The 26,487-nt window shown below is 43.9% G+C and overlaps 1 protein-coding gene across 1 annotated transcript in view; it reads left to right on the top strand.

Moving 5' to 3' along the window:
- Positions 1–590: 590 nt before the first annotated feature.
- LHFPL6 (LHFPL tetraspan subfamily member 6) overlaps positions 591–26,487 on the top strand; it is a 251,545-nt gene continuing 225,648 nt past the window's right edge. The window contains exons 1-2 of the mRNA XM_047876195.1: positions 591–933; positions 2,448–3,016. Of these exons, the coding sequence (XP_047732151.1) occupies positions 2,632–3,016 (385 nt within the window). The 5' untranslated portion in view covers positions 591–933; positions 2,448–2,631. The remainder of the gene's footprint in view (positions 934–2,447; positions 3,017–26,487) is intronic.

Raw genomic sequence — 26,487 nt, 5'->3', positions numbered from 1 at the left:
GCGCGCTGGAAGTCGCCCCCTCACCCCCCCCCCCCCGCCCCGCCCCGCCCCGCCCCGCCGCGCCTTCTCCCTGGCTTGTCTGGAAAGACTCTTTGCCAGGCAGAATCCCCCAGCCTTGCGCTTCCCGCTCTTATGTCTCAGGCTCGCGTCCACACTGCCCTTGTTCACCCTTTCCAAAGTGACCACATCCCAAGAGTCTCCTCAAAGCCCCAAAGGGTCCCTTTACCCAGTTTTAAGGCCCTCCTTCTCCACCTCCGGCAGGAAACGGGAGTTTAAACCTCAATCCCCAAAGGCAACCAGGGAACGTGTCTGGTCTTCCGTGGCGCCTCCGGAGCACCGAGAAAACCAGCAACTTTGTCCCCTACTCCTCGGTCTGTGTGCCTCCACGCCCTCCTCATTTGCAGGAGTCGCCACGAGAGGAGGGCAGGGGGGAGGTGGGCGCGGGCTGGGGGGAGGCGCGGGAGTGGCCCCCGGGGCGGGCGGGGTCTCGCGAGTTCCCCGCCGGCAGCGCCGCGTCCGCGTTCCGCCGGCCGTGGGTCTCCGGGCGCGAGGGGAGGGGACAGGAGAAAGAGGAGGGCCGGGCCGCCGAGGGGAGGAGGCGGTGCGTGCCTCGCCTGCCAAAGGGAGCCCTGTTCCTCTGCGTGCGAGCACGGGTTCCCCGCGCGTGGCCACCGCGCACCGGCCCAGCCGCCGCCGGAGAGCGCGGGCAGCAGGGGGGGGGTGCTCCGCGGCCGGCGGCGCAGCCCTGCCTTCGGGAGACCCTCCGCCTCCGGCCGGACGCCGCTCTCCGCCCCGAGGCGGGCCCGGGGTGGCTGCGGCTGCCGGGGACCGCGGCGGGGAGGGAGGACGCTCTTCTGTGCCGTGGATGTTCCGCCCGCGGAAGACAGCAAGTTGTGCGCGCGCCCCGGCCGCCGCCCGCCGTCCGCCCGCCGTGTGAGTAGGGAGCGCCGGCCGCCCGGCGCCGCGGGCTCCGCTCTCTCCCCGCGCCCCCTCGTCCCCGGCAGCCGGAGTCGGGCTGCTCCGGGCGCCGGACTTCCTGAGCCCCGCGGCGCTGTCGGCGTCCGCTGTCGGCGGCCGCCTCCGGGGGGTGCTGCCTGCCCGTGCTTTTCCCCTCCCTTGGCGCGGGCCGGCTGCAAGATGCCCCTCTCCTCCTTCGGGGCTCGGGGGTCATCGGGTGTCGTCCAGGCTGGGGTGGGTGAGGCCACTGCAGGGGGCCGCCTGTGGGCTCGTCTTGGCCTCCCCTCGGGGCGCCTCGCCTCAGCTCCAGAAGAGGGCCCTCCTGCCCCCAGGCAGCCCCCCCACACTCGTCGCCCCCAGCCTCAGGGCCCGGGCAGACCAAGTTCAGCCGCTGACGCTGACGCTGACCGCAATTGACAAGATTAACAAAAAAAAAGTAGTTGAAGTTCCCCGGGAGTGACACACGACTGGAAATGGGGTGGCGTGTGGAGAGGAAGCGGTAGGGGTGGGGGCTGGCGGAAGGGGAGAGGTGAGGGAGAGGGGATTTGCTGTGGACCCTGAAGGCTGGAGTTAAGGGTTCTGGGAATGGAACTGTGGGGCGCATGGGCTCTGTGCTTCTGTATTCCCTTCTTTATGGAAAGTGTGGGAAACCGTTCAAGAACTCCTTTTGAAAGGAAGGGAGGGGTGGAAAGTCAATGCGCGTGGAACTCTTTGAATGGCTGGGGTTCCATGTAGAAGACCGGGAAGTATGGATTACTTTTCAGATTAGACAGTGACAATCATTCAGTGGGAGAGACGGTCCCAGCCGTTGTGTCGGAACCAGTGAATCAGAAGGAAGTCACACCCAGGCTTTCTTTCATTTACACTAGGAGAAAGAAGGTGGTTAAGACTGAAGGGATTCACAAAAACTACGGACTGAGTACAGGGCGTGCCTAATAGTTGCATCCAGTATGTGTGCCTAGACAGTCTGTAATATTTGTTGAGTTTATAGTACTCTGCAATTGTGAAAATTATCTTAATAATTTTGTTCGGGCTCATGCAGAGTTAATGCACCTAAAGGGACACGGAAAAGTTGCTCCAAATTATAAGCATGAACTTGCAAGCCAGATAAACAAACCATGGTACGGTTCACTTTATTTTAATATTTGGAATTATGTTTACTGCCAGTAAAAATGCTATATTACTTTTACTGCGAGTATGTGAAATGAATTCACTGGCTTGGCAAATAGAAGCCATGGATTTCTTTAAGTAAATAGCTGTCAGAGTTAATTTGGGAGCATTTATAGGAGATAAAGACATGAAAAAGCTTTGAGCTAGTTTGACAAAATTTGAATTTTAGAAGCGTTTATAGAGAGAATCAGTTCTTCCCACTTTTTGCAGTGTTGAGCCACGTTTGAATGTTTATTAACTAAGGGTTGTAGACCAACTGAGCTGGTGTTACCACTTCCCTGAAAACATTTAACTTTCAATGTTTCTTATTGTTTTGCCAGGGACCATCATCCTTACTACAGAGGATGGGAAGTTGATGGCCAGTAAGACTGAAGATTCCCTGTGTTGCTAGACGTGTTACAGAACGTGGATTGCCTGCCATTCCCTGGTGGTCTCACGCCTTCACTCACTCCTGCAGTCCCAGAGTAGTTACTTTGGGTCCTCGCTGCCCTATCTGTTGAAAAGATGGCATCCAGCCTGACTTGTACTGGGGTGATCTGGGCTTTGCTCTCCTTTCTTTGTGCTGCCACCTCCTGTGTGGGGTTCTTTATGCCTTACTGGCTCTGGGGATCACAGCTGGGCAAGCCTGTGTCCTTCGGTACTTTCCGGAGATGCTCCTACCCTGTGCATGATGAAAGCCGGCAGATGATGGTGATGGTGGAGGAATGTGGGCGCTATGCCTCCTTCCAGGGCATCCCCAGTGCAGAATGGAGGATCTGTACCGTCGTGACAGGCCTGGGTTGTGGCCTCCTCCTCTTGGTGGCTCTCACCGCCCTCATGGGTTGCTGTGTGTCAGAGCTCATCTCCAGGACAGTGGGAAGAGTGGCCGGAGGAATTCAGTTTCTGGGAGGTAAGTGACTTGTTCAATTTGACTCATTTCCCGGAATCCCAAAGCAGTATTGAAAATCGTGCTGCAGTTGTCTACTGAAGTCCTGATAATTGGCACATGGAATGCTCTGGAGAAATAGGCGTGGGATGGCTTTGGTGATAGACTGCCGAAGTCAAAGATTTTTATTGGAATTGCTTTCCACCTTTGAGAGCTCTGAATTTCTGTACATCCTTAGACATATATACATCATTGGCCCACTAAGCACAACCTATATGAGACAGTAACATCGGGATTGTTTATAACGTAGTAGGGGAGACTGTTCAGGTTTCATAACTTCCTGCTTTTCTTGTTCACCAGTCAACAATTAGATTCTCTGTGTCTTACTGGCATCTTCAGGTCTTTAGAGATGAAGACTTCATAGAAAAGTAGAAAAGTTTTTGATTCAACATTGTTGTCATGAGCCCTCAATACTCTTCGGTGGGTGTAAAACTGACCCTTGCTCAATCTTAAACTGTATTTCTAAATAACTGATTCCTGCTTTACACGAGAGATCAGTTTAACATGAACAACTCTGGATTCCACTATGCTACGGATACAGCTATAGGCTTAATTATCTCACTAGGATTTAACTTCGTGGGATGCTCTTGCTGTGAAGAAAAAAAAAAAATAGCAAATACTGTTTGCTTGTCCAAAATGGACTGCATAATCTCACTAACACCAGAAAAAGGTTTGATTTTTACTTGGGTTTCCTCCAGCAAGTATTACTTCAATATTTCTGGTCATATGGTTTTAATTATACTTTATATATTTTCCACTGCGCTTTTCACCTCCATTCTTCAAACTGACGGGCTGAACTTGTCTGATTTATAGTCCGTCCTGGTAAAATATGACAACCTGTAGATAGTACAGAATGAAGGGAAATAGGAAGCCAGGAAAACGTATAGAAACTATTTGTAACTTCATTACAAAGTAAAAGTCTGTTACTTTCCCATTTGGTGCTTTCTTCTAATCTTTTGTGAAGAATCCAGAAGAAGAAGGAAAAAAAATTAAATGGGTAGTTCTGAGATAGAATCTGCAAGTTGGAGAAACCCCGACAGATTATTGCAAGTTGTTTGATATTACACTTTGAAGCCACATTTTGAAAGAGAAAGTTCTCAAGCTCTCAAGCTAAAAATGCAAGGGGCAAACAAGGTTTGCGTTGTTTGCAGTTCTTTATTCCCCTACTGGAGGTAACTTTGTTCTCATCTGTCCCCCCCCCCCCCCCCCCCCCCCCCCCCCCCCCCCCGTAGTTCTGCATCTCCTTCTGCCCTGGGAGGCAGTTTGGGAGGCTTAGCTGTTTTTCCCTTTAGTGCTTCAGTTCTCAACATCAAGCGGAAGTCTTACGCGTGATACATACAGATATTCATACAGTAATACCGTAAAACGAGAAAGTTGTTGAAAGTTGAGATAGAAGTCCTGAATTTGAAAACTTTTTGATACTACAGATTTCAAAGATAGAGTTAATGCCAGGGGTATTTAATTTTTTTTTTTTTTTTTCTTGAAGAATAAACTTGATTTGCTGTTTGTGTTTCACTTGGCTCAGGAAAAATGCTTTGGCAGCTTCCTTTTCTCCTCTTATATGTCTTACTGGCATCTTCAGGTCTTTAGAGTTGAAGACTTCCCAGAAAAGTAGAAAAGTTTTTGATTCAACATTGTTGTCATGAGCCCTCAATACTCTTCGGTGGGTGTAAAACTGACCCTTGCTCAATCTTAAACTGTATTTCTAAATAAATGATTACTGCTTTACACGAGAGATCAGTTTAACATGAACAACTCTGGATTCCACTATGCTACGGATACAGCTATAGGCTTAATTAGTAAATTAGTAAAGTAAATATTATTTGTCAGTTTGCCTTCATTTTAGGGCAGGGACTGCAATTATTTCTGGAAGAACAGGAAAATGCTTACAAAGACAGATCAGTTTTTATTGATCAGCTTTAACTGTATAATGAAGGAAGGCAACAGGAAGTGAATCTGAGACCCATGATTTATGCTTCCCTCTCTAAGTTCCATATAGATTTTTTGGAATGATATAGAGCTACATGTTCTATTTTACAGAAAACTCCAGGGGAAACATCATTGGAGAAGTTATGTGTGTTTTTAAAAGGACCTTCCCTCTCCCCCCACACTTTGTACATGCTTTTCATGAACTCTGCATGGCAAGAGTTACTGACATTAAGCTAAGGATATAGTTCGCAGTTGGTACTCTCTCGTTTGTCATATATTTCTCATATCTGGCAAAAAAAAATAATTATGAATGTAAAACCTAAAAGAGTTTTTTTTCTGATTTGAACCTCTTGAGGGCACAAGTAAGTAAATACATCCCATGACTCAAGATAACAGTGCGTTTAGAATTACAAAACAGCTTGAGGGATGGAAAAGGTTTTGACAACTGCATGAATCACTATCACTTAATATTCGGCTAGTTGGGGGAAAAAAAAAAGCTTCAAAAAGAATTTTTCCTGTTACTCATCCCATCATTGTTTGGGGCTTTATTCATAAAAACCTGAGTGGCAAGTAATTTTGTTTTATGAAAGTTTTCACGAAATAGGTTTCATAAAGACTGCCAGACCCCAAGCCAGTGGGCTCTCTCAATTCCATAGACGGCCGCGCTTCAGAAATAGAGTCAGCATCCAGGGTACTCTGCTATAAGGCGGACTCTCTTACTGAAAATGATTCACCCAGAAGGGTTATGTTTAGCTAAAGTTAGGGTTGCTCCAAAAACAACAGGAAGCGGGAGAATGGCAAAGTACAGAGGCGTCCTGCTTCACCCTGCCTGCTGTGTCTGGAGTTTGCACATATGGTGTAACATCAGGCAGTAAAACCCCTGCAGTACTTTGGAACTCGTTAAAGGACAAAGTGTCAACCTTAATTTTGAATTGTCTTGCTACGGTTGGTTAGAGGTTCAAATGTCACCTGTCAGCTGCCAGAGCAACACAAGATCGGACTGTTGCGTAGACATTTGCTCCCTATAGGAGGAGGACATCAAGGAATCAATGACTTGTGCTTTTCTTATGGCAACTTGTACATAAACTTGAATCGCCACGTCGTCGTCTTCCATTTTTAAGTCATATTTCTGTCGTAATTTTTATTTTTTTTATTATTTTTTTAATTTTTTATTTTTAAAAAATTTTTTTTAACGTTTATTTATTTTTGAGACAGAGAGAGACAGAGCATGAATGGGGGAGGGTCAGAGAGAGGGAGACACAGAATCGGAAACAGGCTCCAGGCTCTGAGCTGTCAGCACAGAGCCGGACGCGGGGCTCGAACTCACAGACCATGAGATCATGACCTGAGCCGAAGTCGGCCGCCTAACCGACTGAGCCACCCAGGCGCCCCATCTGTCGTAATTTTTAAAGCCTGGTCTCAGTCGAGTTTTGCCCTCACTTGAGCTTTTAAAAGGCATGCAGAGAGCCCTTGAGAAATATAATGTATAATAAAAATGGTTCCACGCATGCAGGATGGTTATGGCGGAATGAGAAAAGAGACGTTTTCATGTTGGGTTTCGTTGTTGAATATAAAATTACGTGCTTTGCTTCTCAATACTGTTGTGGTCATGAAGTACTTCAACCGAAGTTTTAAATGCTAGTATCACACTTTTTGATACATGTGTCAGGAAAATACCTTATTGACGCGCTCTGTGAATAGAAGCATGGGGGAACATCGTAAAGACATGTTAGGTGTGCCTGTAAGATTCTGTAACAGGTGATTGTGAATGTTGGGATCTGAGTGTGTTGATTTTGTCTTCGGAAATTGCTGCTGCTGTACCGAAGGCACTGAAGGGATTCCCAAATTTATATCAGGCCACATTTAGCTTGAATGCACGTCACATATGTGTGTAAAGTGGGTATAGAGTGCTCCTCAGTAGCAAGCAGCGACCTTTCCAGTTTGGCAGGTGTTCTTTTCTAAGAAGCCAGGGAGGCCATCTTCTCAGCTAATTGATAGTTAAGTGCTGCTGAAGACAGTAATGATGACGAAGTATTTCTTTGAGTGTCCCTTTCTCTGTATGCGGAAAGCACCATTGCCTTTCCGGAGCCTCTTCACGATAGGGTTCCACCTGGACCTGTCTGTCACCCTTTAGGATGAGGGCTTGCGACTCTCCTTCCCTTGCTCCACTTTGAACCTGACTTGTCTTACGATATGCCACATCATGCCTTCCTTTCTTTAGGGCTATCTGTCTAGTGACAGCTAAGGAATAAGATAAATGATGAGTGTTGGCATATTAATGGGCATGGTGACTTTTTAGTGACAGTCTTAACTGAAAGAAGCTGCTCTGATTTTAAGAAATCCAGACTTGTTAGCCCAGCTCAGGGAGCAGGCAGGACTGTTAGCTGTCCTTTAAGTTACACCTTGTGGATTGCTAACTACTGTACTCCTCCATTCAGCACCCCCAACCAACACAGTAAAGTCCTGGTGAGGTGTCTTGAGTTCTGAGTCTACAGTTCTCAAACTTGGCCATGCATCAGGATCAGCCAGGGCTTTTAAAATACGGGGGCGTCTGGATGGCTCAGTCGGTTAAGCATCCGACTTCAGCTCAGGTCATGATCTCACGGTTCGTGGGTTCGAGCCCCGTGTCGGGCTCTGTGCTGACAGCTCAGAGCCTGGAGCCCGTTTCGGATTCTGTGTCTCTCTCACTCTCTGACCCTCCCCTGTTCCTGCTCTGTCTCTGTCTATCTCAAAAATCAATAAACATTAAAAAAAATTTTTTTTTTAAATACAGATGGCTGGGGCCCGCCCAGGAGTTCCTGATTTGGGTAGGTTTGGTGGGGAGCCTGATACTTTACATTTCTATCAGGTTTCCAGATGATGCTGGTTCTGAGCCTATATCTTGAGAACCATTAACCATTAAGTTAACCATTTCGTACTTTAGAAAAATGTGAATTCTGGTAGATGCTTGACTCCCAGAACTTAATGTTTAGTTATGTTATAATCTGATATAAACCTCTCTAATTGGGCTATGGAAAGATAACTACCTCTGTAGCGTGGTATTGGCCGAGGACATTCTTGTTGTACCTGTCTGTGTTTTTGTCACAGAAAATTGTTTTCCTGAGGTTCTCTCTTAATGCATATTATATACATGTCATAATTACAATATGTCCATTACATAATATGTACATATATTATATATTCATTTATTTACCATTGCCATATGCCAAGATTTTATAGATGGAGAACTCAAAGTAAGAATTCAATACACCCTCTGTAGTTTTCCTGCGGTAGATTCTCAGTAATGAATTGCTAATTAAAAGACGTGAAGGCTCTACTGCAGACTGGAGAGATGCTCGAAGACAGCCCTTGGCCAGCTCCATAAAGCTGTGTATTTCTTGCAAAAGCAGAAAGACTAGGCCAGGAGGACATCAGGAACCAGCCAGTAAGAGCTTCTGCTCGTAGGCAAGATGGCGCCCCAATGGGCTGTGAGGAAGGTCAAGTTCTCCTGGTCTTAGGCATCTCTAGGGAGAAAGATGATGCGCTCTTGCTGAAGAGTAGTACTTTCCAGGGCCACAGACCATGTCTCACATCTCAACCACATGTCCCACATGCATTGCTCTTAAAGACGAACAAGGTCCAGATGGAGGCTAGTCAGTGCGGCGGCGTGGGCGGGGCTTTGCCACCGGGAAAGAACGAGGGGCCAAAACGAATGCCACAGGGGCCATCTACTCTGAGCCCTGGATTTGTTGCAGGCAGGGATGTCAGTGAATTAGCTGGTCTTTTATAAAATCTAAAACACCAGATTTTATGTTTGCATTTAATGTTTTAAGATTATATTTTAAAATGGTCATTGGTACCAGTTTTCTTGTTTTACATACTGTCCCCTCACCCCCAGAAGAACACGTCTTTTAAGGCTTAATTTGGGAAGTTTTTCATGGTTTTCAGACCTTCTCATGAAGCTTACAAGTTTTCCATATCCATAATTGACATCAAAATTCAATACAATATTCTTTTAATTCTCTAGTGGGCCTAAAATTCCCTAAGGACTTTTATTTCTTGTGGGGGGTCCTCCTTTGTCCCAGAGAGTCTGATTTGGTAGGTCTGGGTGGCGTCCAGGTGAAGCACTTTTAACAGACTCCCCAGAGGTTCCAGAACACACATGGTCAGTCCCCAGGCCACATTTTGAGAAACATGAGCTAATTTTATTCACTTCAGACCTCATGTGATACTAGTATTGGGGCATAGACTTACATCCACCATTGAGCTAAGGATGAATGATCAATCTCTTTCTATCCAGAGTTATTTTGGGGACAACATGATACGAGCAGCAAATTATCACAAGTAGTGTAGGAACAGACCAGTTTATAGCTGTGTTCTCCCTGATCTTACAGATTTTGGTGTTCCTGGTGGACAGTCAGCCCCGCGTGTACACTCAGAAAGCAGAAAAACCAAATCTTTCCACGCTTTGCTTAGATGAGGACTATTTTCGTTGGTGGCTCCACCTGCAAATTAGGAACCTGCTATCATCTCCTGTGCTGCGTTTGCACCCTTCGGCCTACAAGTGTGTTGTTGCTGGCTTGTGTTCTGCTGGGTGTGCTAAAATCTTTCCTTACTGACAAGTGTGCTCGGTTGTTACCTGTTTTGAATTATAGGTTTTTATCTCCTGAGTTTGTATTTCTGAGGAAAAAAATACTGATGATAACAATTCATTAAAATGACACAATAAGGAGTTATCCATTGCTCTTGAGTCTATCATATTAGCAGCCATGCTAGACTTTTTCCCTAGAATTATTTAGATTGGTGTTTTTGACAGGGTCCAAATCTTCATTTACTTTACGCGGAGTAGAGTCTTTCTAAGAGAGTCATTTGATTTTTAACTTCCTTCCCAGCTAACATAGTCATAGCTAGACAACACTGAGGCCAGGATTAGTATGGGTTAGTTAGCCTCTCTAACGAGGAGATTGCAGATTGGTTAGCTGTCATGTAAAAAGCATGCTGTTATTCACAAAGAAAGCAAGCCGAGGAACAGGATTCAAAACCATTCCTATTAAACACACACACACACACACACACACACACACACACACACACACACACACTCTGGAGAACTTTCTGTCATCCTACATGTTATCACAAATACATTGCCCGCTGTATGTACAGTTATCATTAGTGCACGGTGAGCACTTGACCTCTCCAGCTACCTCCAGCTTGGCAAGACTGCCTTGTTGTATGTGGTGGTTGTAGTCAGAAAGAATACCAGCATCAGGTTCAAAATTTATTCGCGGATGTCATTAAAACTCATTTTTTTTTTTTACTTAAGTTATCACCCTCTAGTGTGTTCTCGGGGACACCGATTCCTGGGTGTTCCAATAGATGTTAACAGGAAAAAGCAAATAGGAACACGTGGATTTGAGAAACAGTTGGTTATGGAGAGTTAATCCATTTCAGTACAGCAGAAATCACAGCGCATTCAGCGTGTTGTCTATTACCAATCTCCTGAGGGGAAGGCGGAGGGTATAGTATTAAGTGTTTAGCTAACTCACTTGGGCCCAGCACCCTGAAGGGACCAGTACTCTTGAACTTACTCAGTTCTCATTTTACGCTGTTGAGGCAGGCAGTTTATTCTTTTTCGCAATTTATTCTTTATTCTTCATTCTTTTGCGAGAAAACTGAATTTTAGAGAGTGACACCCAAAGTTACCCATCAGTTATTGTTTGTGCTGTTAAGGCTGTCACCATAATAAAGTGTTAATTGAAATTCCACCTTGTATTATATGTAGAATTCAGAATATCTGACCGTTTTGCATAGTGTATCTCTTAACATAGGCGAATATTTTTCTTGTTTCCTTTGTCCTGTTTATGCTTGTAGGACAATAAAACCACCTGTAGATTTGACAGAGCAACTGGTTGCCAATTCTCAAATAACAATTACAGGTTACTGTTAATAATGTAATATGCAGTAGAGAGGCCATTAGGGGAGAGTGCCAAAACATCTGACCGATGTCTTTTAACAATTATTTAACAGAAGAGTACTACCTTTCATTCTTACAGGCTGGCTGAGTTTTCTAGTGTAAGTACCCCATTGTTAGAAGCCTTTGTAATAATCCCTTGTTAAGGCTAAAGATAATGGTATTTCCAGAGCACACACTTCTTAGATAACAAAACCAAAGACCTTGTGTCTTTCTATAGAAATGAAAGATAATGTTAGACGTTGTCAGTCTTCGTCTTTGAAGTGTTTGTGATGGAAACAAATAGACTTCTATCTAGATCTCTCGGATGGGCTCTATGGATTTCCCAGAAACTTCTGAATGGTTATTTTTAGACGATCAGGAGGTTAGATTCAACATCGCTCTGGTTCTGGTGCATTGATATTGCTGACTAATTATCGGGGGACCGATAAAAACGGTTCTCCGTTTTTCTTGTATGTCTTATGTCGTCAACTGGAACAGGAACTAAGATTTATAATTTTCTTCTAGTCCTACAGTAACTAGAATAGTAAATGACATCTTCTATGTTCAATGAACACTTGATGTATTACTTAGTTTCAATTATTTATTAGCAACATTTTTATCTTTAAGGTCTGACCTTGTTCTTCCCTACTTCACAGAATTATTTCAGAGGTGAAATAAAATAATGCCATCAATGTGAAGGCATTTGAAGCAATGTCTCCTTCTGATGAACCTGTATAATGTTAGTCATCTCTGTTGAAATGATGCTGCAGAATACAACTCTATCTTCAAGCACATTGTAAAAGCTTGGAGCGAGCTTTATTTTCTGCAAGGAAGAAACCAGCTGCTATGGGTCTGAAAATTTTGTCCCCCACCAAATTCACCTGTTGAAATCCTAATACCCAAAGTGACGGTAGTAGGAGGTGGGGCCCTTGGGAGGTGACCAGGTCCCGAGGGTGGAGCTGTCCTGAATGAGATTAATGCTGCTATCAAAGAAATCCCGGAGAGCTTCCTTGCTCCTTGCGCTTCTGTGAGGATCCAGTGAGAAGAGGGCCCCCACTCAACTGCACTGGCACTTTAATTTTGGACTACCAGCCTCTGCGACTGTGAGAAATACATTTCTTGTGTTTATAAGCCATTCAGTCTGTGGTATTGTGTTCTTGAAGCCTCAATGGACCAAGATACTAGCTTTGCTTCACACTATGTTCACAAACTTATTTGGGAATGGCAGAGTCCTACTAACCTGTAATAGGCAGTAAGATCTCTTTGAATTCATGGGCAACAGAGTAAGCTTTGGGAAATGTTGAGTTAAAATACATTGTAAATCCAGGGGATTAGTGTTTATGGGCATTTAAGAGTACTGAGTGCCTGTTATATGCCAAATAATGTGCTAACTGTTGGAATAGAACTGAGATAAGGTTCCTGCTATTAAGAAGCCTACAGTCTTTTTTTTTTAATCGTTTTTGTTTATTGAAGTATAATTAACATACAAAGTTCTATTAGCTTCAAGTGTACAACATAGTGATTTGACAATTCTATATATTACTCAGTGCTCCCCACGGTAAGTGCTGTCATCAAACAATGCTATTATAGTATTATTGACTATATTCCCTATGCTGTACTTTTCTTCCCCTTGGCTTGTTTATTTTATAACTGGACATTTGTGTTTCTTAATCTTTGTATCTATTTCACCTGTCCCCACCCATCCACCTCCCCTCTGGCAAAAGGGGAAAGTTTGTTCTTTGTATTTATGAGTCTGTTTTTTTCGTTTGTTTGTTTTGCTTTGGGTTTTTTTGCTTGTTTATTTGTGTTTTTATATTCCATATATAAGTGAAATTATATGATATTTGTCTTTCTTTGTCTGACTTATTTCACTTAGCACAATGTCCCTTAGGTCTATGCATGTTGTCACAAATGGCAAGATTTCATTCTTTTTTATTTTCATTCTTTTATAATATTCCATCATATATATTTAACCACGTCTTCTTTATCTGTTCATCTATTGATGGACACTTAGGCTGCTTCCATATCTTGGCTGTTGTAAATAATGCTTCAGGAAACATAGGGGTGCATATATCTCTTTGAATTAATGATTTTGTTTTGTTTTCTTTGGGTAAACACCTAGCAGTGGAATTACTGGGTCGTATGTATTTCTATTTTTAATTTTTTGAGGAACCCAGAAGTTCACAGTCTTATGGAGGAAACCAACATGTAAATTGTAGTTACTATACAAAGGACTCATGATACCTACATATGCTTCTAAGTTTTGTTGAATACAGCTGTTTGCTGGTGAGGCTCACTCAGCAGCCAAGCCAGGTATTTGCCAGCCTCACAACCGTGTGCCAGTTATTCTCCATTGTGCCCTTCTCCCGCTTGGCTATCTATTATGGGAGTCCACATTTCCCAGAAGCCTCGAGACCCGGCAACTGGGTAGTTGCAGCCAGTGGGAGGAGCTTTTGGGAGACGGGAAGCAGGGAGAAGCCAGGATATTTCTCCCTCTCTGGCTCCTCCTTGGGCAGTGTCTTTGGTAGCAGTTGTCTCTTCTCCTGGAATGCCCTGCCTTTCCTGGCCCCAGCATCTGTTGGGAAGCCACTGCGATAATCCTACCCTAGCCCAGTTCTTCTAGTCGCTGGTAATGCCATCTTCTCCCAGTATCACTCCAATTTAGTGGATAGCAGCAGTTTCCTGCTCTTGCCACTTTCCGGGTCACCTCTTTTTCTCCTGTTTGGCTTTTTAGCTCTTCCATCATCTGTGTCACCAGTTTCCTGTGCTATAGTAAATTGTCTGTGTTTGACACACCTCAGGATGGCTTCTGCATCCTCTGTTGGACCCTCGCTAAAATACAATACATAATTTAAATTCCTGCCTCAGGCAAGTGGAAGATCATGTCCTACTGTGAACTTTTGGGATTTGTGGTGAATAGACAAAAATCACAGATGTTTAATCGAGAAGACTGGAGTGCACTGAAGCATGAACAGATGCTGGAGGGGCACAGCACAGGGAATGGCCTGACTGGGGTGGGGGGGTCTGCAAAGGGCTCATAGCACAGGTGCTCGTTGAGCTGGGTTTGAAGTTACGAGGGGAAAACTTCCTGGGCCCTCAGGCAGGGGGATCATCAAGTTCTCGAAGCCAAGGAGGTGTGAAAAGATCTGATGTGAGTTCAGGGAACGGGAGCAGACTATATGGGTGGGGCAGGTATGCTGTGACAAAGGACACAAGTGGAGAGGACACATGGAGCCAGGCTGTGCGAGTCCCCGTTTCTGTTCTACGGTACGGATTCCATACTCAACTAAACTCAAGCTTTTGAGTGGTTGCGGGTAGAATTGACTTAGGAGCTATATAATCTATAATCTAATCGCAATGAGGAGTAAGATTGATTTGGAGAATCACAAACACCAAGGAAAGGCACTGAGAAGCCCATAGTTGCAGTCTTAGCCAGAGGTGGTGAGAGCCTCACTGAAGCTGTGGGAATACAGGGAACAAGAGTTTGAAGACATTTCTTTCTTTCTTTTTCTTTTTTTTTGGTGGAGATGCCGGGGATCTTTCTTTTTTTTTTTTAATGTTTATTTATTTTGAGAGAGAGCACACATGGGGGAGGGGCAAAGAGAGAGGGAGAGAGAGAGAATCCCAAGCAGGCTCCGAGCTGTTGGTGCGGAGCCTAATGTGGGGCTCGAACTCCCAAACCGTGAGATCATGGCCTGAGCTGAAATCAAGAGTCAGATGCTTTAACCAACTGAGCCAGCAGGCGCCCCTGAAGACATTTCTGAGGTAGAGGTCAACAGGTTTTGCCGTCCTTATTTTTTTTTTTTTTTTTTTTATTTATTTATTTTTGGGACAGAGACAGACAGAGCATGAACAGGGGAGGGGCAGAGAGAGAGGGAGACACAGAATCCGAAACAGGCTCCAGGCTCCGAGCCATCAGCCCAGAGCCCGACGCGGGGCTCGAACTCACGGACCGCGAGATCGTGACCTGGCTGAAGTCGGACGCTTAACCGACTGCGCCACCCAGGCGCCCCTTGCCGTCCTTATTTTTAGACGAATAGATGAATGAATGAGTGAATGTCTCAGTAATTTTGTATTTCTGTTTATTTAAGAAACCAGATATTTTCTTTTTTTCCCTAGTCCCTCAGAAAATTAAAAAACAAACAAACAAACAAGAAAATGTGACTTAAATTATAGCAGCTCTGTTTTTGCTTACAGAGCAAAACATTTAAAAAAGTAATAAATATTGTTGTTACCACAGTACGTAGATATAATTTACTATACAACTTCACAGTGTGGATATTTCTATCTTAGAAAGTTTTGCACATTCGTCTGTGTGTAAATGAGGGTTACTGACTGTGCCCAGCACATTTGGAGGCTTCGAAGAGGAGGCTTCGAAGAGGAGGATGACAGCTAAAGTAACTGTCAGTGTCATTGAACTTCACTGGCTTCTTACAAGCAGACATTTTCCCTTTCTTTTCCAAGATAAGTGTTATTTTTTATTAACTTTTTTTTTTTGATGTTTGTTTATTTTTGAGAGACAGAGAGAGACAGAGCATGAATGGGGAAAGGGCAGAGAGAGAGGGAGACACAGAATCAGAAGCAAGCTCCAGGCTCCCAGCTGTCAGCACAGAGCCCGACGCGGGGCTTGAACTCACCAGCTGTGAGATCATGACCTGAGCCAAAGCCGGACACTCAACTGACTGAGCTACCCAGGAGCCCCAAAAGTGCTATTTTTTTTAAAGTTTATTTATTTTGGGAGAGACAGAGACAGCGCGAGTTGGGGAAGGCAGAGAGAGAGAGAGAGAGAGAGGAACAGAGAGAATCCCAAGCTGGCTCTGAGCTGTCACCATAGAGCCGGATGTGGGGCTCGAACTCACAAACCGTGATATCACGACCTGAGTTGAAACCAAAAGTTAGACGCTTAACTGACTGAGCCACCCAGCTCTTCCTAAACATACAGGAAGTAAGTGCATAAACACATAAATAATAAGTAGATGTAAGATTGATTTTATACATCTTATTTTCAGAAAAGTTTTTGACATTTTCAATTATACCTGTATTTCATTTATAAAGAAATGAATGCTATTGTCAGCGTGTTTATAACTGAAAATTGCCATCGGTTACCTGTGGTAAATGAATATTTCAGCCTGAAGACCTAATAGATTGCTGTCCTCCCTTATGTTAGTCATGTTACATTCGCATATTAAGGCAGAACAAGAAAGGAAACTATGTATCCCTTGGAATAACCAAGGGATAACCTCTGAGTTAATATTGGCTGTGGCTTTTGTCTGCGTTCCCTGAATCAACTGCCCTGAAGTCCATGAAACATGAAATGTAGTTTTGTCATTCCAGTGTAATTTATAATTCTCATATATTTGTCATATTGAATTTTTGAAAAGAAGAGAATAGCCTTTAAGCTCTAAGATAGTATGATTCTGGGATTAAATCTAATCCTCATCTGTAGAATGCTTGTTGATGAGAGTCACTGCGTGTGATGCAGACCTTTCTTGGTTGTTAACCTTCATCTCTACCTCTCAGTTCGAGTTTCACTAAAACACATGCTCCTTATATCATCTTATGATGACATCACCTGATTGTTCTCTCAGCCGTCCACGAATGTGCCTTCCGTATGGGTGGCAGATGGCAGTCGATGATGGTGGATGGGATTGGGCACACACGGGAAACACCGGATTCCCTACGAGACCTTGGCTTTCCAGCATACGTGTGGCTGGAAAGGGCCAGTGGTACGTGGTCAGACTTGGTATAGCTTTTTCTCATGCTTGGCCACAGTTGGCCCACCAGAACAATCCAATTATTTCTCCCGTGTTATCCCCGTATTATTTTCCCCACATTATTTCTCCTTCCCTGCTCTGTGTGCACAATTGTCTTGGATCCGGATATAAGATTTCCCATGTTCTTTTCATGTCTAGAAAGGAACTACAATGGAGTCATTATTTTCTATGATGTAACGTATGGTAGGATGTCATTTTTGTTGCTGTTTGTGTGTTTTGTTTTATGTTTCCCATTTGCTGTTGCATAACCTAATTTAAATGGAAAATTGTAATCCTTAGGTACAGCCAATTCCTTTACAGTCTCTATAGTCACTTCTAAGTAAGTAAGAATTAATTCTGCTAAAAGTGTTCTGAGGAAGAATACCAATTTTAGCTTTAGAGGGAGTTGCCCTGGTAGTTACAAGGCTTAAAAGTATGGTCACACTGGGTGTGACAGTATAAAGAAGTATTTACTCTATAGTGGTGCTTCTCTCATTCATTTATTCAACCGGTGATTTTGTTTTCAAGTTATTATGATATCTTTATTGATTGGCCAGAAGTCACAAAATGCAACTCAAACAAGTTTAAGGGTCAGAAAAGGAGAGGGGACACAGGCGCGTTCTGACACCCGGCTTCAGAAAGAAGTGGGCCCGGTCTGTGGGGCAGCAGTTAGACTCATTCTGTGTTTGTCTTTGCTTATTACCGCTTTGACTTCCACTTCAGCCCAGCAAACAGGCTTGTGTTTGTGCCTCTGTGTGACGCAAACATGGTGGCCAGTGGCCTCAACACCATGCATCTCTCAGCTTCACTTTGTCTGGACCCAGATTCAGAAATATTAGCGAAGGTCTCTGGTAGGGAGTATCCATCTTCAACAAAAGATTTTTAAGTGCTCACTATGTGTCAGGCTCTGTTCTAGCTGGAGATGGAACGCTGGTATGATAACGTATGGCTCTTGTCTACCTAGAATTTTTGTGTGAGAGATGAACGTTAATCAGATGCTTCCCCCAAAATGAACGTAAAGCTACAAGTCTGATAAATGTTAGGAAGAAAGTTTCATCATGGACGGTCGTGATCTCGATGAGGTGCCAAGAAAGACTTTCTGGAGGATGCAGGTTTGAACTAAGACTTGAAGCATCGAGGGGAAGGAGGAGAGGGCATGGCAGCTGGGGAAGCTCAGGGACAGAGCCATCCAGCTGGGTGAGCAGGAGGTCTCTGAGGCGCTCTGGGACGGAAAGCCCGCGGGAGGGTGGGTAGATGAGGACGGAGAGGGAGGGGAGGGCAGGATTCATGCCAAGGATCCAGTACTCATGACACTCACGAGATCAAAAGCCAATGAAGAGGAGAAGGTGTTTGTGCAGGGAGAGGTTTGTCCCTGTACCTACTCACACGACGACTTTGTTCAGTTAAGGCAAGTTATCGGAGAGTTAAGTTGAGAGGTAGCTGGCTAGAAAGCACATGGATTCTTTTCACTTTACCAGTCTTTTTGAGGTTGAGTTAGTCATTATTTTATTTTGAAAAGAGGAAAAGTCGGGGCACCTGGGTGGCTTAGTCGGTTAAGTGTCGGACTCTTGATTTTGGCTCAGGCCATGATCTCACGGTTTGTGGGATCAAGCCCTGCATCAGGCTCTATGCTGAGAGCACGGAGCCTGCTGGGGATTCTCTCTTTCTCTGCCCTTCCTGCTCACGCACATTCTCTGTCAAAAGAAATAAATAAGCATAAAAAAAAAAAGAGAGAAAAGTCATTATGAAATTTCTCTGTGTGTTGTTTGAATATGTGAGTTAAATAATACCAATGTCTAGATATTTGGTTAGGGGACACAACTGTTAAAGTTGGGCACCTTTCAAAGGAATGGAATGGAATGGTGAATGAGTGGAAAAGGTGCCGATATGCAATTGTTATTATTTTCCATGTTGCTCTGTCTATTACATCTATACCTTTCCTTCATGGCATTTAGTACACTTGTGATTACTTAATTTTTACAATGATGTGTATAATGTCTTCTCTAATGGGTTGGAATACACCAAGGGCAGGGGCCTTCTCGGTTTTATTTACCATACTATCCCTAGAGCCTAGCAAAGTACCTGAGAGAGAATAGGTAATGAGAATTTTCTGTCTACTTGATACTTGGTATAATCTGTTTGGAAAGCTATTGTATATGTATTTTTAATCCAGTTCCATTTTGCATCTACTCCCCAAGTTCCTACTTTGCAGAATGGGCACAGGTGCTAGGACTTGTATTGAATACTGACTTGAATATGACAGTGTCTGACTTCAAAAGGCACAAGCTCTAATATGAGGAATTGTACCTATAAATGTGGCACAGGTGCTAAGAGGGTTCGGCGAGGTGTTCTTTGGCTGATGTCCTCAAGATCTTGTGAGAGATACATCTTGAGTAGGCTGTGGGATAGCTGAGCTTCCGCTAGCCTTACTCACCTTGGTACAAACCCTGAGTCCTTTCTCCTGAATCTTCCTCACTGCCCATCGAAAAAGTCAAAGAGGGCCAAGCCCAGGGTACAATAGGGGCTCGGAAACGTTTTGCTCCTCATCCAGTTCCTTTGTAAAACGCTTTCCCATTTGTTGGGGGTCAGCCTAGTGGCCACATGATCATTGAATTGTGATCTTCCCCTCCCTTGCTTTACAGGATCGACTCTGCCTTGGTTCCCTTATTTCCCTACCCATCACCTCCCTCAGTAAAATAAAGTCTCCCTGGACTGCACTTCATTTGGATGGGCCTTAGGGATATCTACAGAGTGGGGCTCTAGACTCCAGGATATGCAAGATACAACAGAGAGGATGAAAATGTAATCAACATGATTTGGCCACCGATTGCGTTGGTGAGAATGAACCTCACTGGCGGCCCTCTGTTTTCATGTCTGTGTGTCTCTTGGAAGGAGCCTGACATTGTGAAGAGTGAGCTGTCGGCAGGTGGCGAGGAGGTGAGATTAGTTCTGGACAGTCTGTGGTTCAGGTTCTGGTGGGACTTCAAGGCCGAAGGGCAAGTGGACAGCTGGAAATATCAGGGTTAAGTATGTAGATTCGTGAAAATGTATCTTTGAAAACCTTCATGTGAGAGAGTAGTACTTCATTTACTTTCAACACTTTTTTTACTGGACACTTTTATTTATTTTTTTTTTCAACGTTTTTTATTTATTTTGGGGACAGAGACAGAGCATGAGCGGGGGAGGGGCAGAGAGAGAGGGAGACACAGAATCGGAAACAGGCTCCAGGCTCCGAGCCATCAGCCCAGAGCCTGACGTGGGGCTCGAACTCACGGACCGCGAGATGGTGACCTGGCTGAAGTCGGACGCTTAACCGACTTCGCCACCCAGGCGCCCCTACTGGACACTTTAAATCCGGACACTTCCTTTTACCATTTGGCTATCCTGGTTGACAGGCAGGCTCCTAGCCCTGTCTACCCGAATCATCACGTCTAAGCTGCCCCTTGGACAGTGCCAGCTGCTAAGCACCCACCACGCTGGTGAGATTACAGAGAACTTTACACTTTGTAGGACTAGATTTCATTTTTCTGGAAAAAAAAATCACAAGAAAAGCCAAGGTAGGAGAAAAAAAATATTCTGCATAACGTTCACTCACTAACACAAAAATGCCCTAGGGAAGGAAGGAGTCTAGAAATGACCGTGTAGTTAAAAAAAAAACAAAAACGGGGCGCCTGGGTGGCGCAGTCGGTTAAGCCTCCGACTTCAGCCAGGTCACGATCTTGTGGTCTGTGAGTTCGAGCCCCGTGTCAGGCTCTGGGCTGATGGCTCGGAGCCTGTTTTCGATTCTGTGTCTCCCTCTCTCTCTGCCCCTCCCCCGTTCATGCTCTGTCTCTCTCTGTCCCAAAAATAAATAAAAACGTTGAAAAAAAATTAAAAAAAAAAAAAACAAACAAAAACAAAGGAGCAAAGGGTGAATAGTTTAACTTTTTTTTTTTTTTTTTGGTGTTATGCATAAAGATGGCTTTCTATTTTGATTGCCTGGTGGAAGAAAGTCCGTTCATTTATCTCATCCACCCACTGGTGGCTATCCTGATTATAGCCTCCTCGTAGACACCATTTAAAATTCAATTTGGCTGCCTGTGCCCTTGGTGCTCAGTAGGTTTCATTAAATTACATAGCATAGAGCTCTTCTCCTTCCCTGTGTGGCACCATTTTATGTACATTTGACTTCAGTGTAATTTCAGACAATTATGCTTTGTGCAGAGTGGTTTTACCACAATAATCTTACCGTCCAGTTAGGGCTGATCTGGGACTCTGAATCTGATGAGTTTTTAAGATGGTGGAAAATATTGGATGAGGGAAATGTTTTCATTTCTCTATACTTGCTCTATTTAGCTTGTTAGGCTTGTAAATTGTGGCAGATTGTTTGTGTAGCATTACTTACAGCATAAGATTAGAATAACAACAGCTCTTCCCACATGGGATGCTTCAGAATTTTACATGCAATCAGATCCTGGAAAAAACTGTGTCTGTAAGACTGTAAGTAAAATGAAATGCTGGTACTTTTTTCTTGTATTAGCAAATCTTCAAGTGCTGCCTTCTGTTCATGTGTTCGCATTATTCTATGGCCATGTGTTGCTGTGTGAAACAAGTGAACACAGGATCTGGACAGGATTGAATTCCGCCACTCATCAGCCTCGTGGCCTTGGGCAAGTTACTGCCTCTCAGCCCCGGTTCCTTCAACTAAGACTAATAGTAACCCTGACTCATTGGGGTTTTGTGGAGCTTAAATATGTGTAAGTTTGGGGCACCTGGGTGGCTCAGGGGGTTAAATGCCTGACTCCTGATTTCAGCTCAGGTTGTGATCTCAGGGTTCTTGAGATTGAGCCCTGTGTGGGGCTCTGCCCTGATAGGGTGGAGCCTGCTTGGGATTCTCTCTCTCTCTCTCTCTCTCTCTCTCTCCATTCCCTGCTCATGCATCTCTCTCTCTCTCTCTCTCTCTCTCTGTCCATTCCCTGCTCATGCATGCTCTCTCTCTCCCTCCCAAAATAAATATGTAAACATAACAAAGTAAATAAATATGTGTAAGTCATGTTAATATGATATAGTAGATGTTCAGTAAATGATGGCTCTTATGATAGCTCATCTGACTTAAAATTTCAAACTTAACTATAACTTAAAAAGCTAATATGCTTCATTCATTACACACATTTATTGAATCCTGCTCTAGCTATCAGGGATAAAGTAATGAGTAGAAGCAGACAAAGAAATAAAAATTATATATATATATATATATATATATACATATATATATACACTATATATACTATGTATACTATTGTACCCTACTGCATTTCTCCAGTTAAGTTTTGAACTAATAATGCAGGTGACTTATTATTCAGGACCTCATAACAGAATTTGTAACTGGTCATATTTGACCTCCACAGATTATTATTTGAAGTGAAACCTAGATATCTGTATAGGTATTCTCAACAACTGGACAAGTGAGCCCTTCCTTCATTATTTCCTTTCCTTCCCTTCCCTCCTCCTTCCTTCCTTCCTTTCTTTCTTTCTTTCTTTCTTTCTTTCTTTCTTTCTTTCTTTTTCTTTCCTTTCTTCCTTCTAAAGCATCTGCCTGCATATTGTGGGTTTTGTCCATCATGGTGATATTTTTTATATCATCTGTGGGTTCTGCAATGTTTTTTCCTTTAACCCTCCATTTCTTCTCTGATACACCCTCATGTATTTGTAGCCTGATTACTACTATCTATATTTTTGTCTCTTTTGAATGACCCCAGAGACCAACTGAAAGAAAAATTAGTTCTTTGGAGTTCCAAGTCAACTAATGTCAGCTACTTTTACTATGGCATTTTGTAATACACAAACACTTTTGTACACATTTTCTCATTTAATCTTAAAATCCTGCTGCAGCTTTGTGCTTGAAAGTGTGATCGGTACTATGGGAAACAAAGAAGTAAATATAATACAGGCCTGTGACCTCAAGGAGTTTATAAATCATGGCTTTGGTCACCAGACTCACTCTTCCTCAGAAAGATGTCATTGTTATTCTATCAGCAGCAAGCTTCAGTGCTGGTTATATAGCTAGATAGTTATTTTATCTTCATAAAATGAACCTTGCTAGTGTTATTTGCAGGTGTGTGTTGAAGTGATGTTCTCTAAGATTAGAGCTCAATACAGGGGTATTTGAGTTTTCATTTCTGATCCATAGGGGAATTGAACTGAGCAAAATAAAAAGAAAATATCTTTGATGGGTGTATGTAATTCTTTAAAAACCAAGTATATCGTAAGAGGAAGATGAAATGTATTTTGAAATTGAAGATAGAGATGGGGCAGAAGAATGTGCTGTAACACAGTGAATTATTTTGACATCAGAGGCTGAATCCCGTAGAATGACGAGACATTTTACTGTCTTTAATATATTACGAGAAAGTTCATGTCATGCGTAACTATGTGTAATTGAAACGTGCTGCTATGACAGTCATGATCTCTGAGCGATCACGTAAAAAATCATCTGGCATTAAATATTGTTCTCATTCAGCGTCATGGTGCACTATCACATGATTTCAAAGGACTCCGAAGGCCTGTGCCAGAGGTGAATGTCTGTCACGTCTTGGCTGCCTTCCTGCACACCCGCCTTCCTCTCATCCATCTTCACGTGGCCTCCAGAACAATCCTCTTGGTTGTGATCATGGACCTTCATGCCCCAAATACCTGGGTTGCTCCCTGGATGTTAAGGACCTTCTACAACGTGCTCCCAAGCTCCATTTGTCACATTACCACTCACTCAGCCCCTTCCTGTGCACCCCACTTTGACCAAAGTGAATTTTATAGTGTTTCCTGCGCACTCGCTACCTAATCCCACTATTGTGCCTTTGCTGACACTGTTTCCTTCTCCCTCTCTATCCCCTTTTCCCACACCCAGAATCTGTGTCTTTCAAGGCCTGACTGGAATGTTGACTTCTTCATAAAGTCTTCTCTGATTTCACAACTTGAAGGAATCCTGCCTTTCATCAACTTCCTTGGAACTTATCTCCCCCCCCCCCCCCCGGCCCCGGCAGGAAGTCTGGGGGGAGCACTCTCGACCATGTATGACTGCCAGCCCCCCCAGACACAATCTCTCAGCATACCCTGTACCTATCGCTATTTTTACGTTCATTTGGCTGATTTGCTAAAACTACTCTGGGAAATTTTAAATCCAGGTACCCAGTTTGGAGTCTAGGACATGTTTGGCCTGTCTCCCCTATGTTCCACTATGATTAATCCCCTCCCTTCTTTTGGCTAGGTCCCTTCTTATGTCCAGCACTCTTGTACCTCATAGCAAAAGAGATTCTGTGGAATGTTCTGTTTTGGATGCCGATAGCCCTATGCTGAAAATAAAGACGTGTTTAAATGTAAACATTCCTGATCAAGTTAATTTCCAAAGATGATCTTGTTTGACCTGTTCCTGTTTTAGTTACACTCAAAGCAGCACACAACACTAAAATAGCCAGCAATAGGAAATGTCACTGTGAGATAGTCCACAGCCATTACTCCGTGTTGATTTAGCCATTTTTGTCAGGGGTCTGTCTAGGGTGCTTTTTCCTATCACTCCATGATGATTGATTCAGCCATTTACTTTCGATAAAAACGAACTCGTTTGCTCCTCTCCCGAAAAGGAAAGAGAGAAATTGTCAGTGATACGGGTTGACACAGGCTGCCAGTGTGTATTTTAAAGGTGGTGAGTGTGGCATTAAGAAACCTTCCCTCTCGTTCAGCCTTTGTTGATGGAGAGCATGTCGTACCTGGCCAGCTACCAGGACATTCTTGCTTCTGTGTTACTAAACATTTCTATTTCAAATATTAGCAAACGCAGCCGTCAATATCGGGGTTGTTAGAAGGACACCCGTAAGCCCTCAATCAATATGGATAATGTGATCGTCATTAGGGCCACCATGCCAGACCGTCTGGTAGATGATCACAATATACCTAGTGGGACAACCGCTCTTCGGGGTAGGTGGGACTTGGCTCTTTTTGAGACAAGTAGAACACCTGAGTGTGTGCCCACCGAGATTCTCTCCTTTCACTTTTATTTGGAAGGACTCGTGCCTTTTTCCAAAATGCTAGCTTTTCGAATGTGTAAAAAGATTTCCCCAAACTGTGAGCTACCATTGGCCCCCGAGTGTTACTGCGTTGTGCTTGGCGGAGCCGCGCTTTGCTTTGTCTCTCGGTGTGTCGCATGGAGGAGGGAAGGAAAAGGCCAAGAGGAGCAGCAGAGTCGGGGGTGTTTGTTCACTTGAGGACTAGATCCTTTTCAGCTGCCACGTGGGATATTTGCTCAAGTTCTAAATGTCGGTTTAGCACTTAGATATTTTTTTCTTATTTAAATGTTACTAGTTTTCCACGGTTCTGGGTGTCTCTTTATCCTGTTGATTCCACAAAGATAATGCATAGATCTGTCTCATTAGAGTTCCTCACATCTTTAGCACACCGTATGTCTCAACAAATAGCCGCCACAAGGATGAATCCTGTTAGTAAGGAGGGAAGGATGACAGATTAATAATGTCCACACCTCTCGTGTAGGACTGGTGACATAATCTGCGGTGCAAAAGGAGAATGGGGGCCCCTTCAAAAGGGATTAGGAGTTTCAAGATGGCGACACCAGAGCATTAAACCGAGGTGTGGCCATGCGTCGTTGCACCAGGAAGCTGTCCTGCTCTAACGCAGAAAGGAGCCAGAGGTGTGAATTCCCATCTTTCTCGTTTTTGCCTGGGAATTAAACATATTTTATTCTCTCACTTCTAGTTAATAGTATGGAAGCTTTGCTTCTTTGATTCCCAATGAAACAGGAAGAACAAGTACTTAATAGTAGTACCTGTCACACCACAGATTTGAACTAATGCTCAATTTACCATCTTTGAAGTCAGCCCGTGCCAGTTTTCTTAACATGAAATTTAAAGCAGCAAACTCCACCAACCTGAGCAGTCCATTCTCATCCACGGCGCTAGTGTTTTACTGACTTTAACTGCGTTGCCCTGGTAAATCACTCTGACCCAAATCTAGTCTGTATGAACTCTGGTAAAATGATCAGAAATTAGAGCAGTGAAAAATGAGCTTCTTTCCTCTGCAGCTTTGGAGACATAGAGACAAGTTCAAAATGGGATTGCCAAAGAGTCACTCGTCCCAGGAAGACGTAAGATAAACCATTATATTAAAAAAAAAAAAAAAAAAAGCCCCTGGGGTAGGTTTGGTTTACAAGTGAAATTGAATTGTAATAAAGCAGAAGGAAGAGGGATCTCCTCCAGGGCTCCGTGCACAGTGCATAAACCTGAATGGAAAGTAAATGCTGGCCCCTCTGCGGTCTGCACAGATTTACAAGTAAATTGGTGATTTCGAATCAGACTTGTCAGCACAGATTATCCTGCAGCTGCTGAAAGTAAATCCGAAGATCAGAAGCTGCCCACAGTCTGCGCTAGGCTGCCCCATGGCTAGAAATGAGCCACAAGGAGAGAAACTGCAGCCCCGCCGAGGGAACCGACCAGCGGAGGAAGGCGCCTGCTGCCCAGGACCTGCCCCTCATGTCCCCCTCACCTCCAAACTTGAACTTCCGAAATGCCACATTGCTACCAGCGCCCTTTGCTGCTTCTCATCCTTCAGTTGACTACTTTTGTGGCATATCACGGGGTATTTTGGAATTAAAGTGAGGCTCAAAAGAAATCCGGCCACCTCATGCTTCTGGATCCCTGGGCATAAAGAATTAGTAGTGAAGGAAAAAGATAAGACTACAATGGTATGTTATGACTCTCTGTGGAGTTTCATTGTACTAGTTTTTAATTTATGTAGGTAATGATGTGCTGGGAGACTGGGAAAAATACATTGAAAAA

The sequence above is a fragment of the Prionailurus viverrinus genome, chromosome A1, assembly GCF_022837055.1.
Source record: "Prionailurus viverrinus isolate Anna chromosome A1, UM_Priviv_1.0, whole genome shotgun sequence".
NCBI classification, from domain to species: domain Eukaryota; kingdom Metazoa; phylum Chordata; class Mammalia; order Carnivora; family Felidae; genus Prionailurus; species Prionailurus viverrinus.
This window is presented reverse-complemented; position numbering and strand designations above follow the sequence as displayed.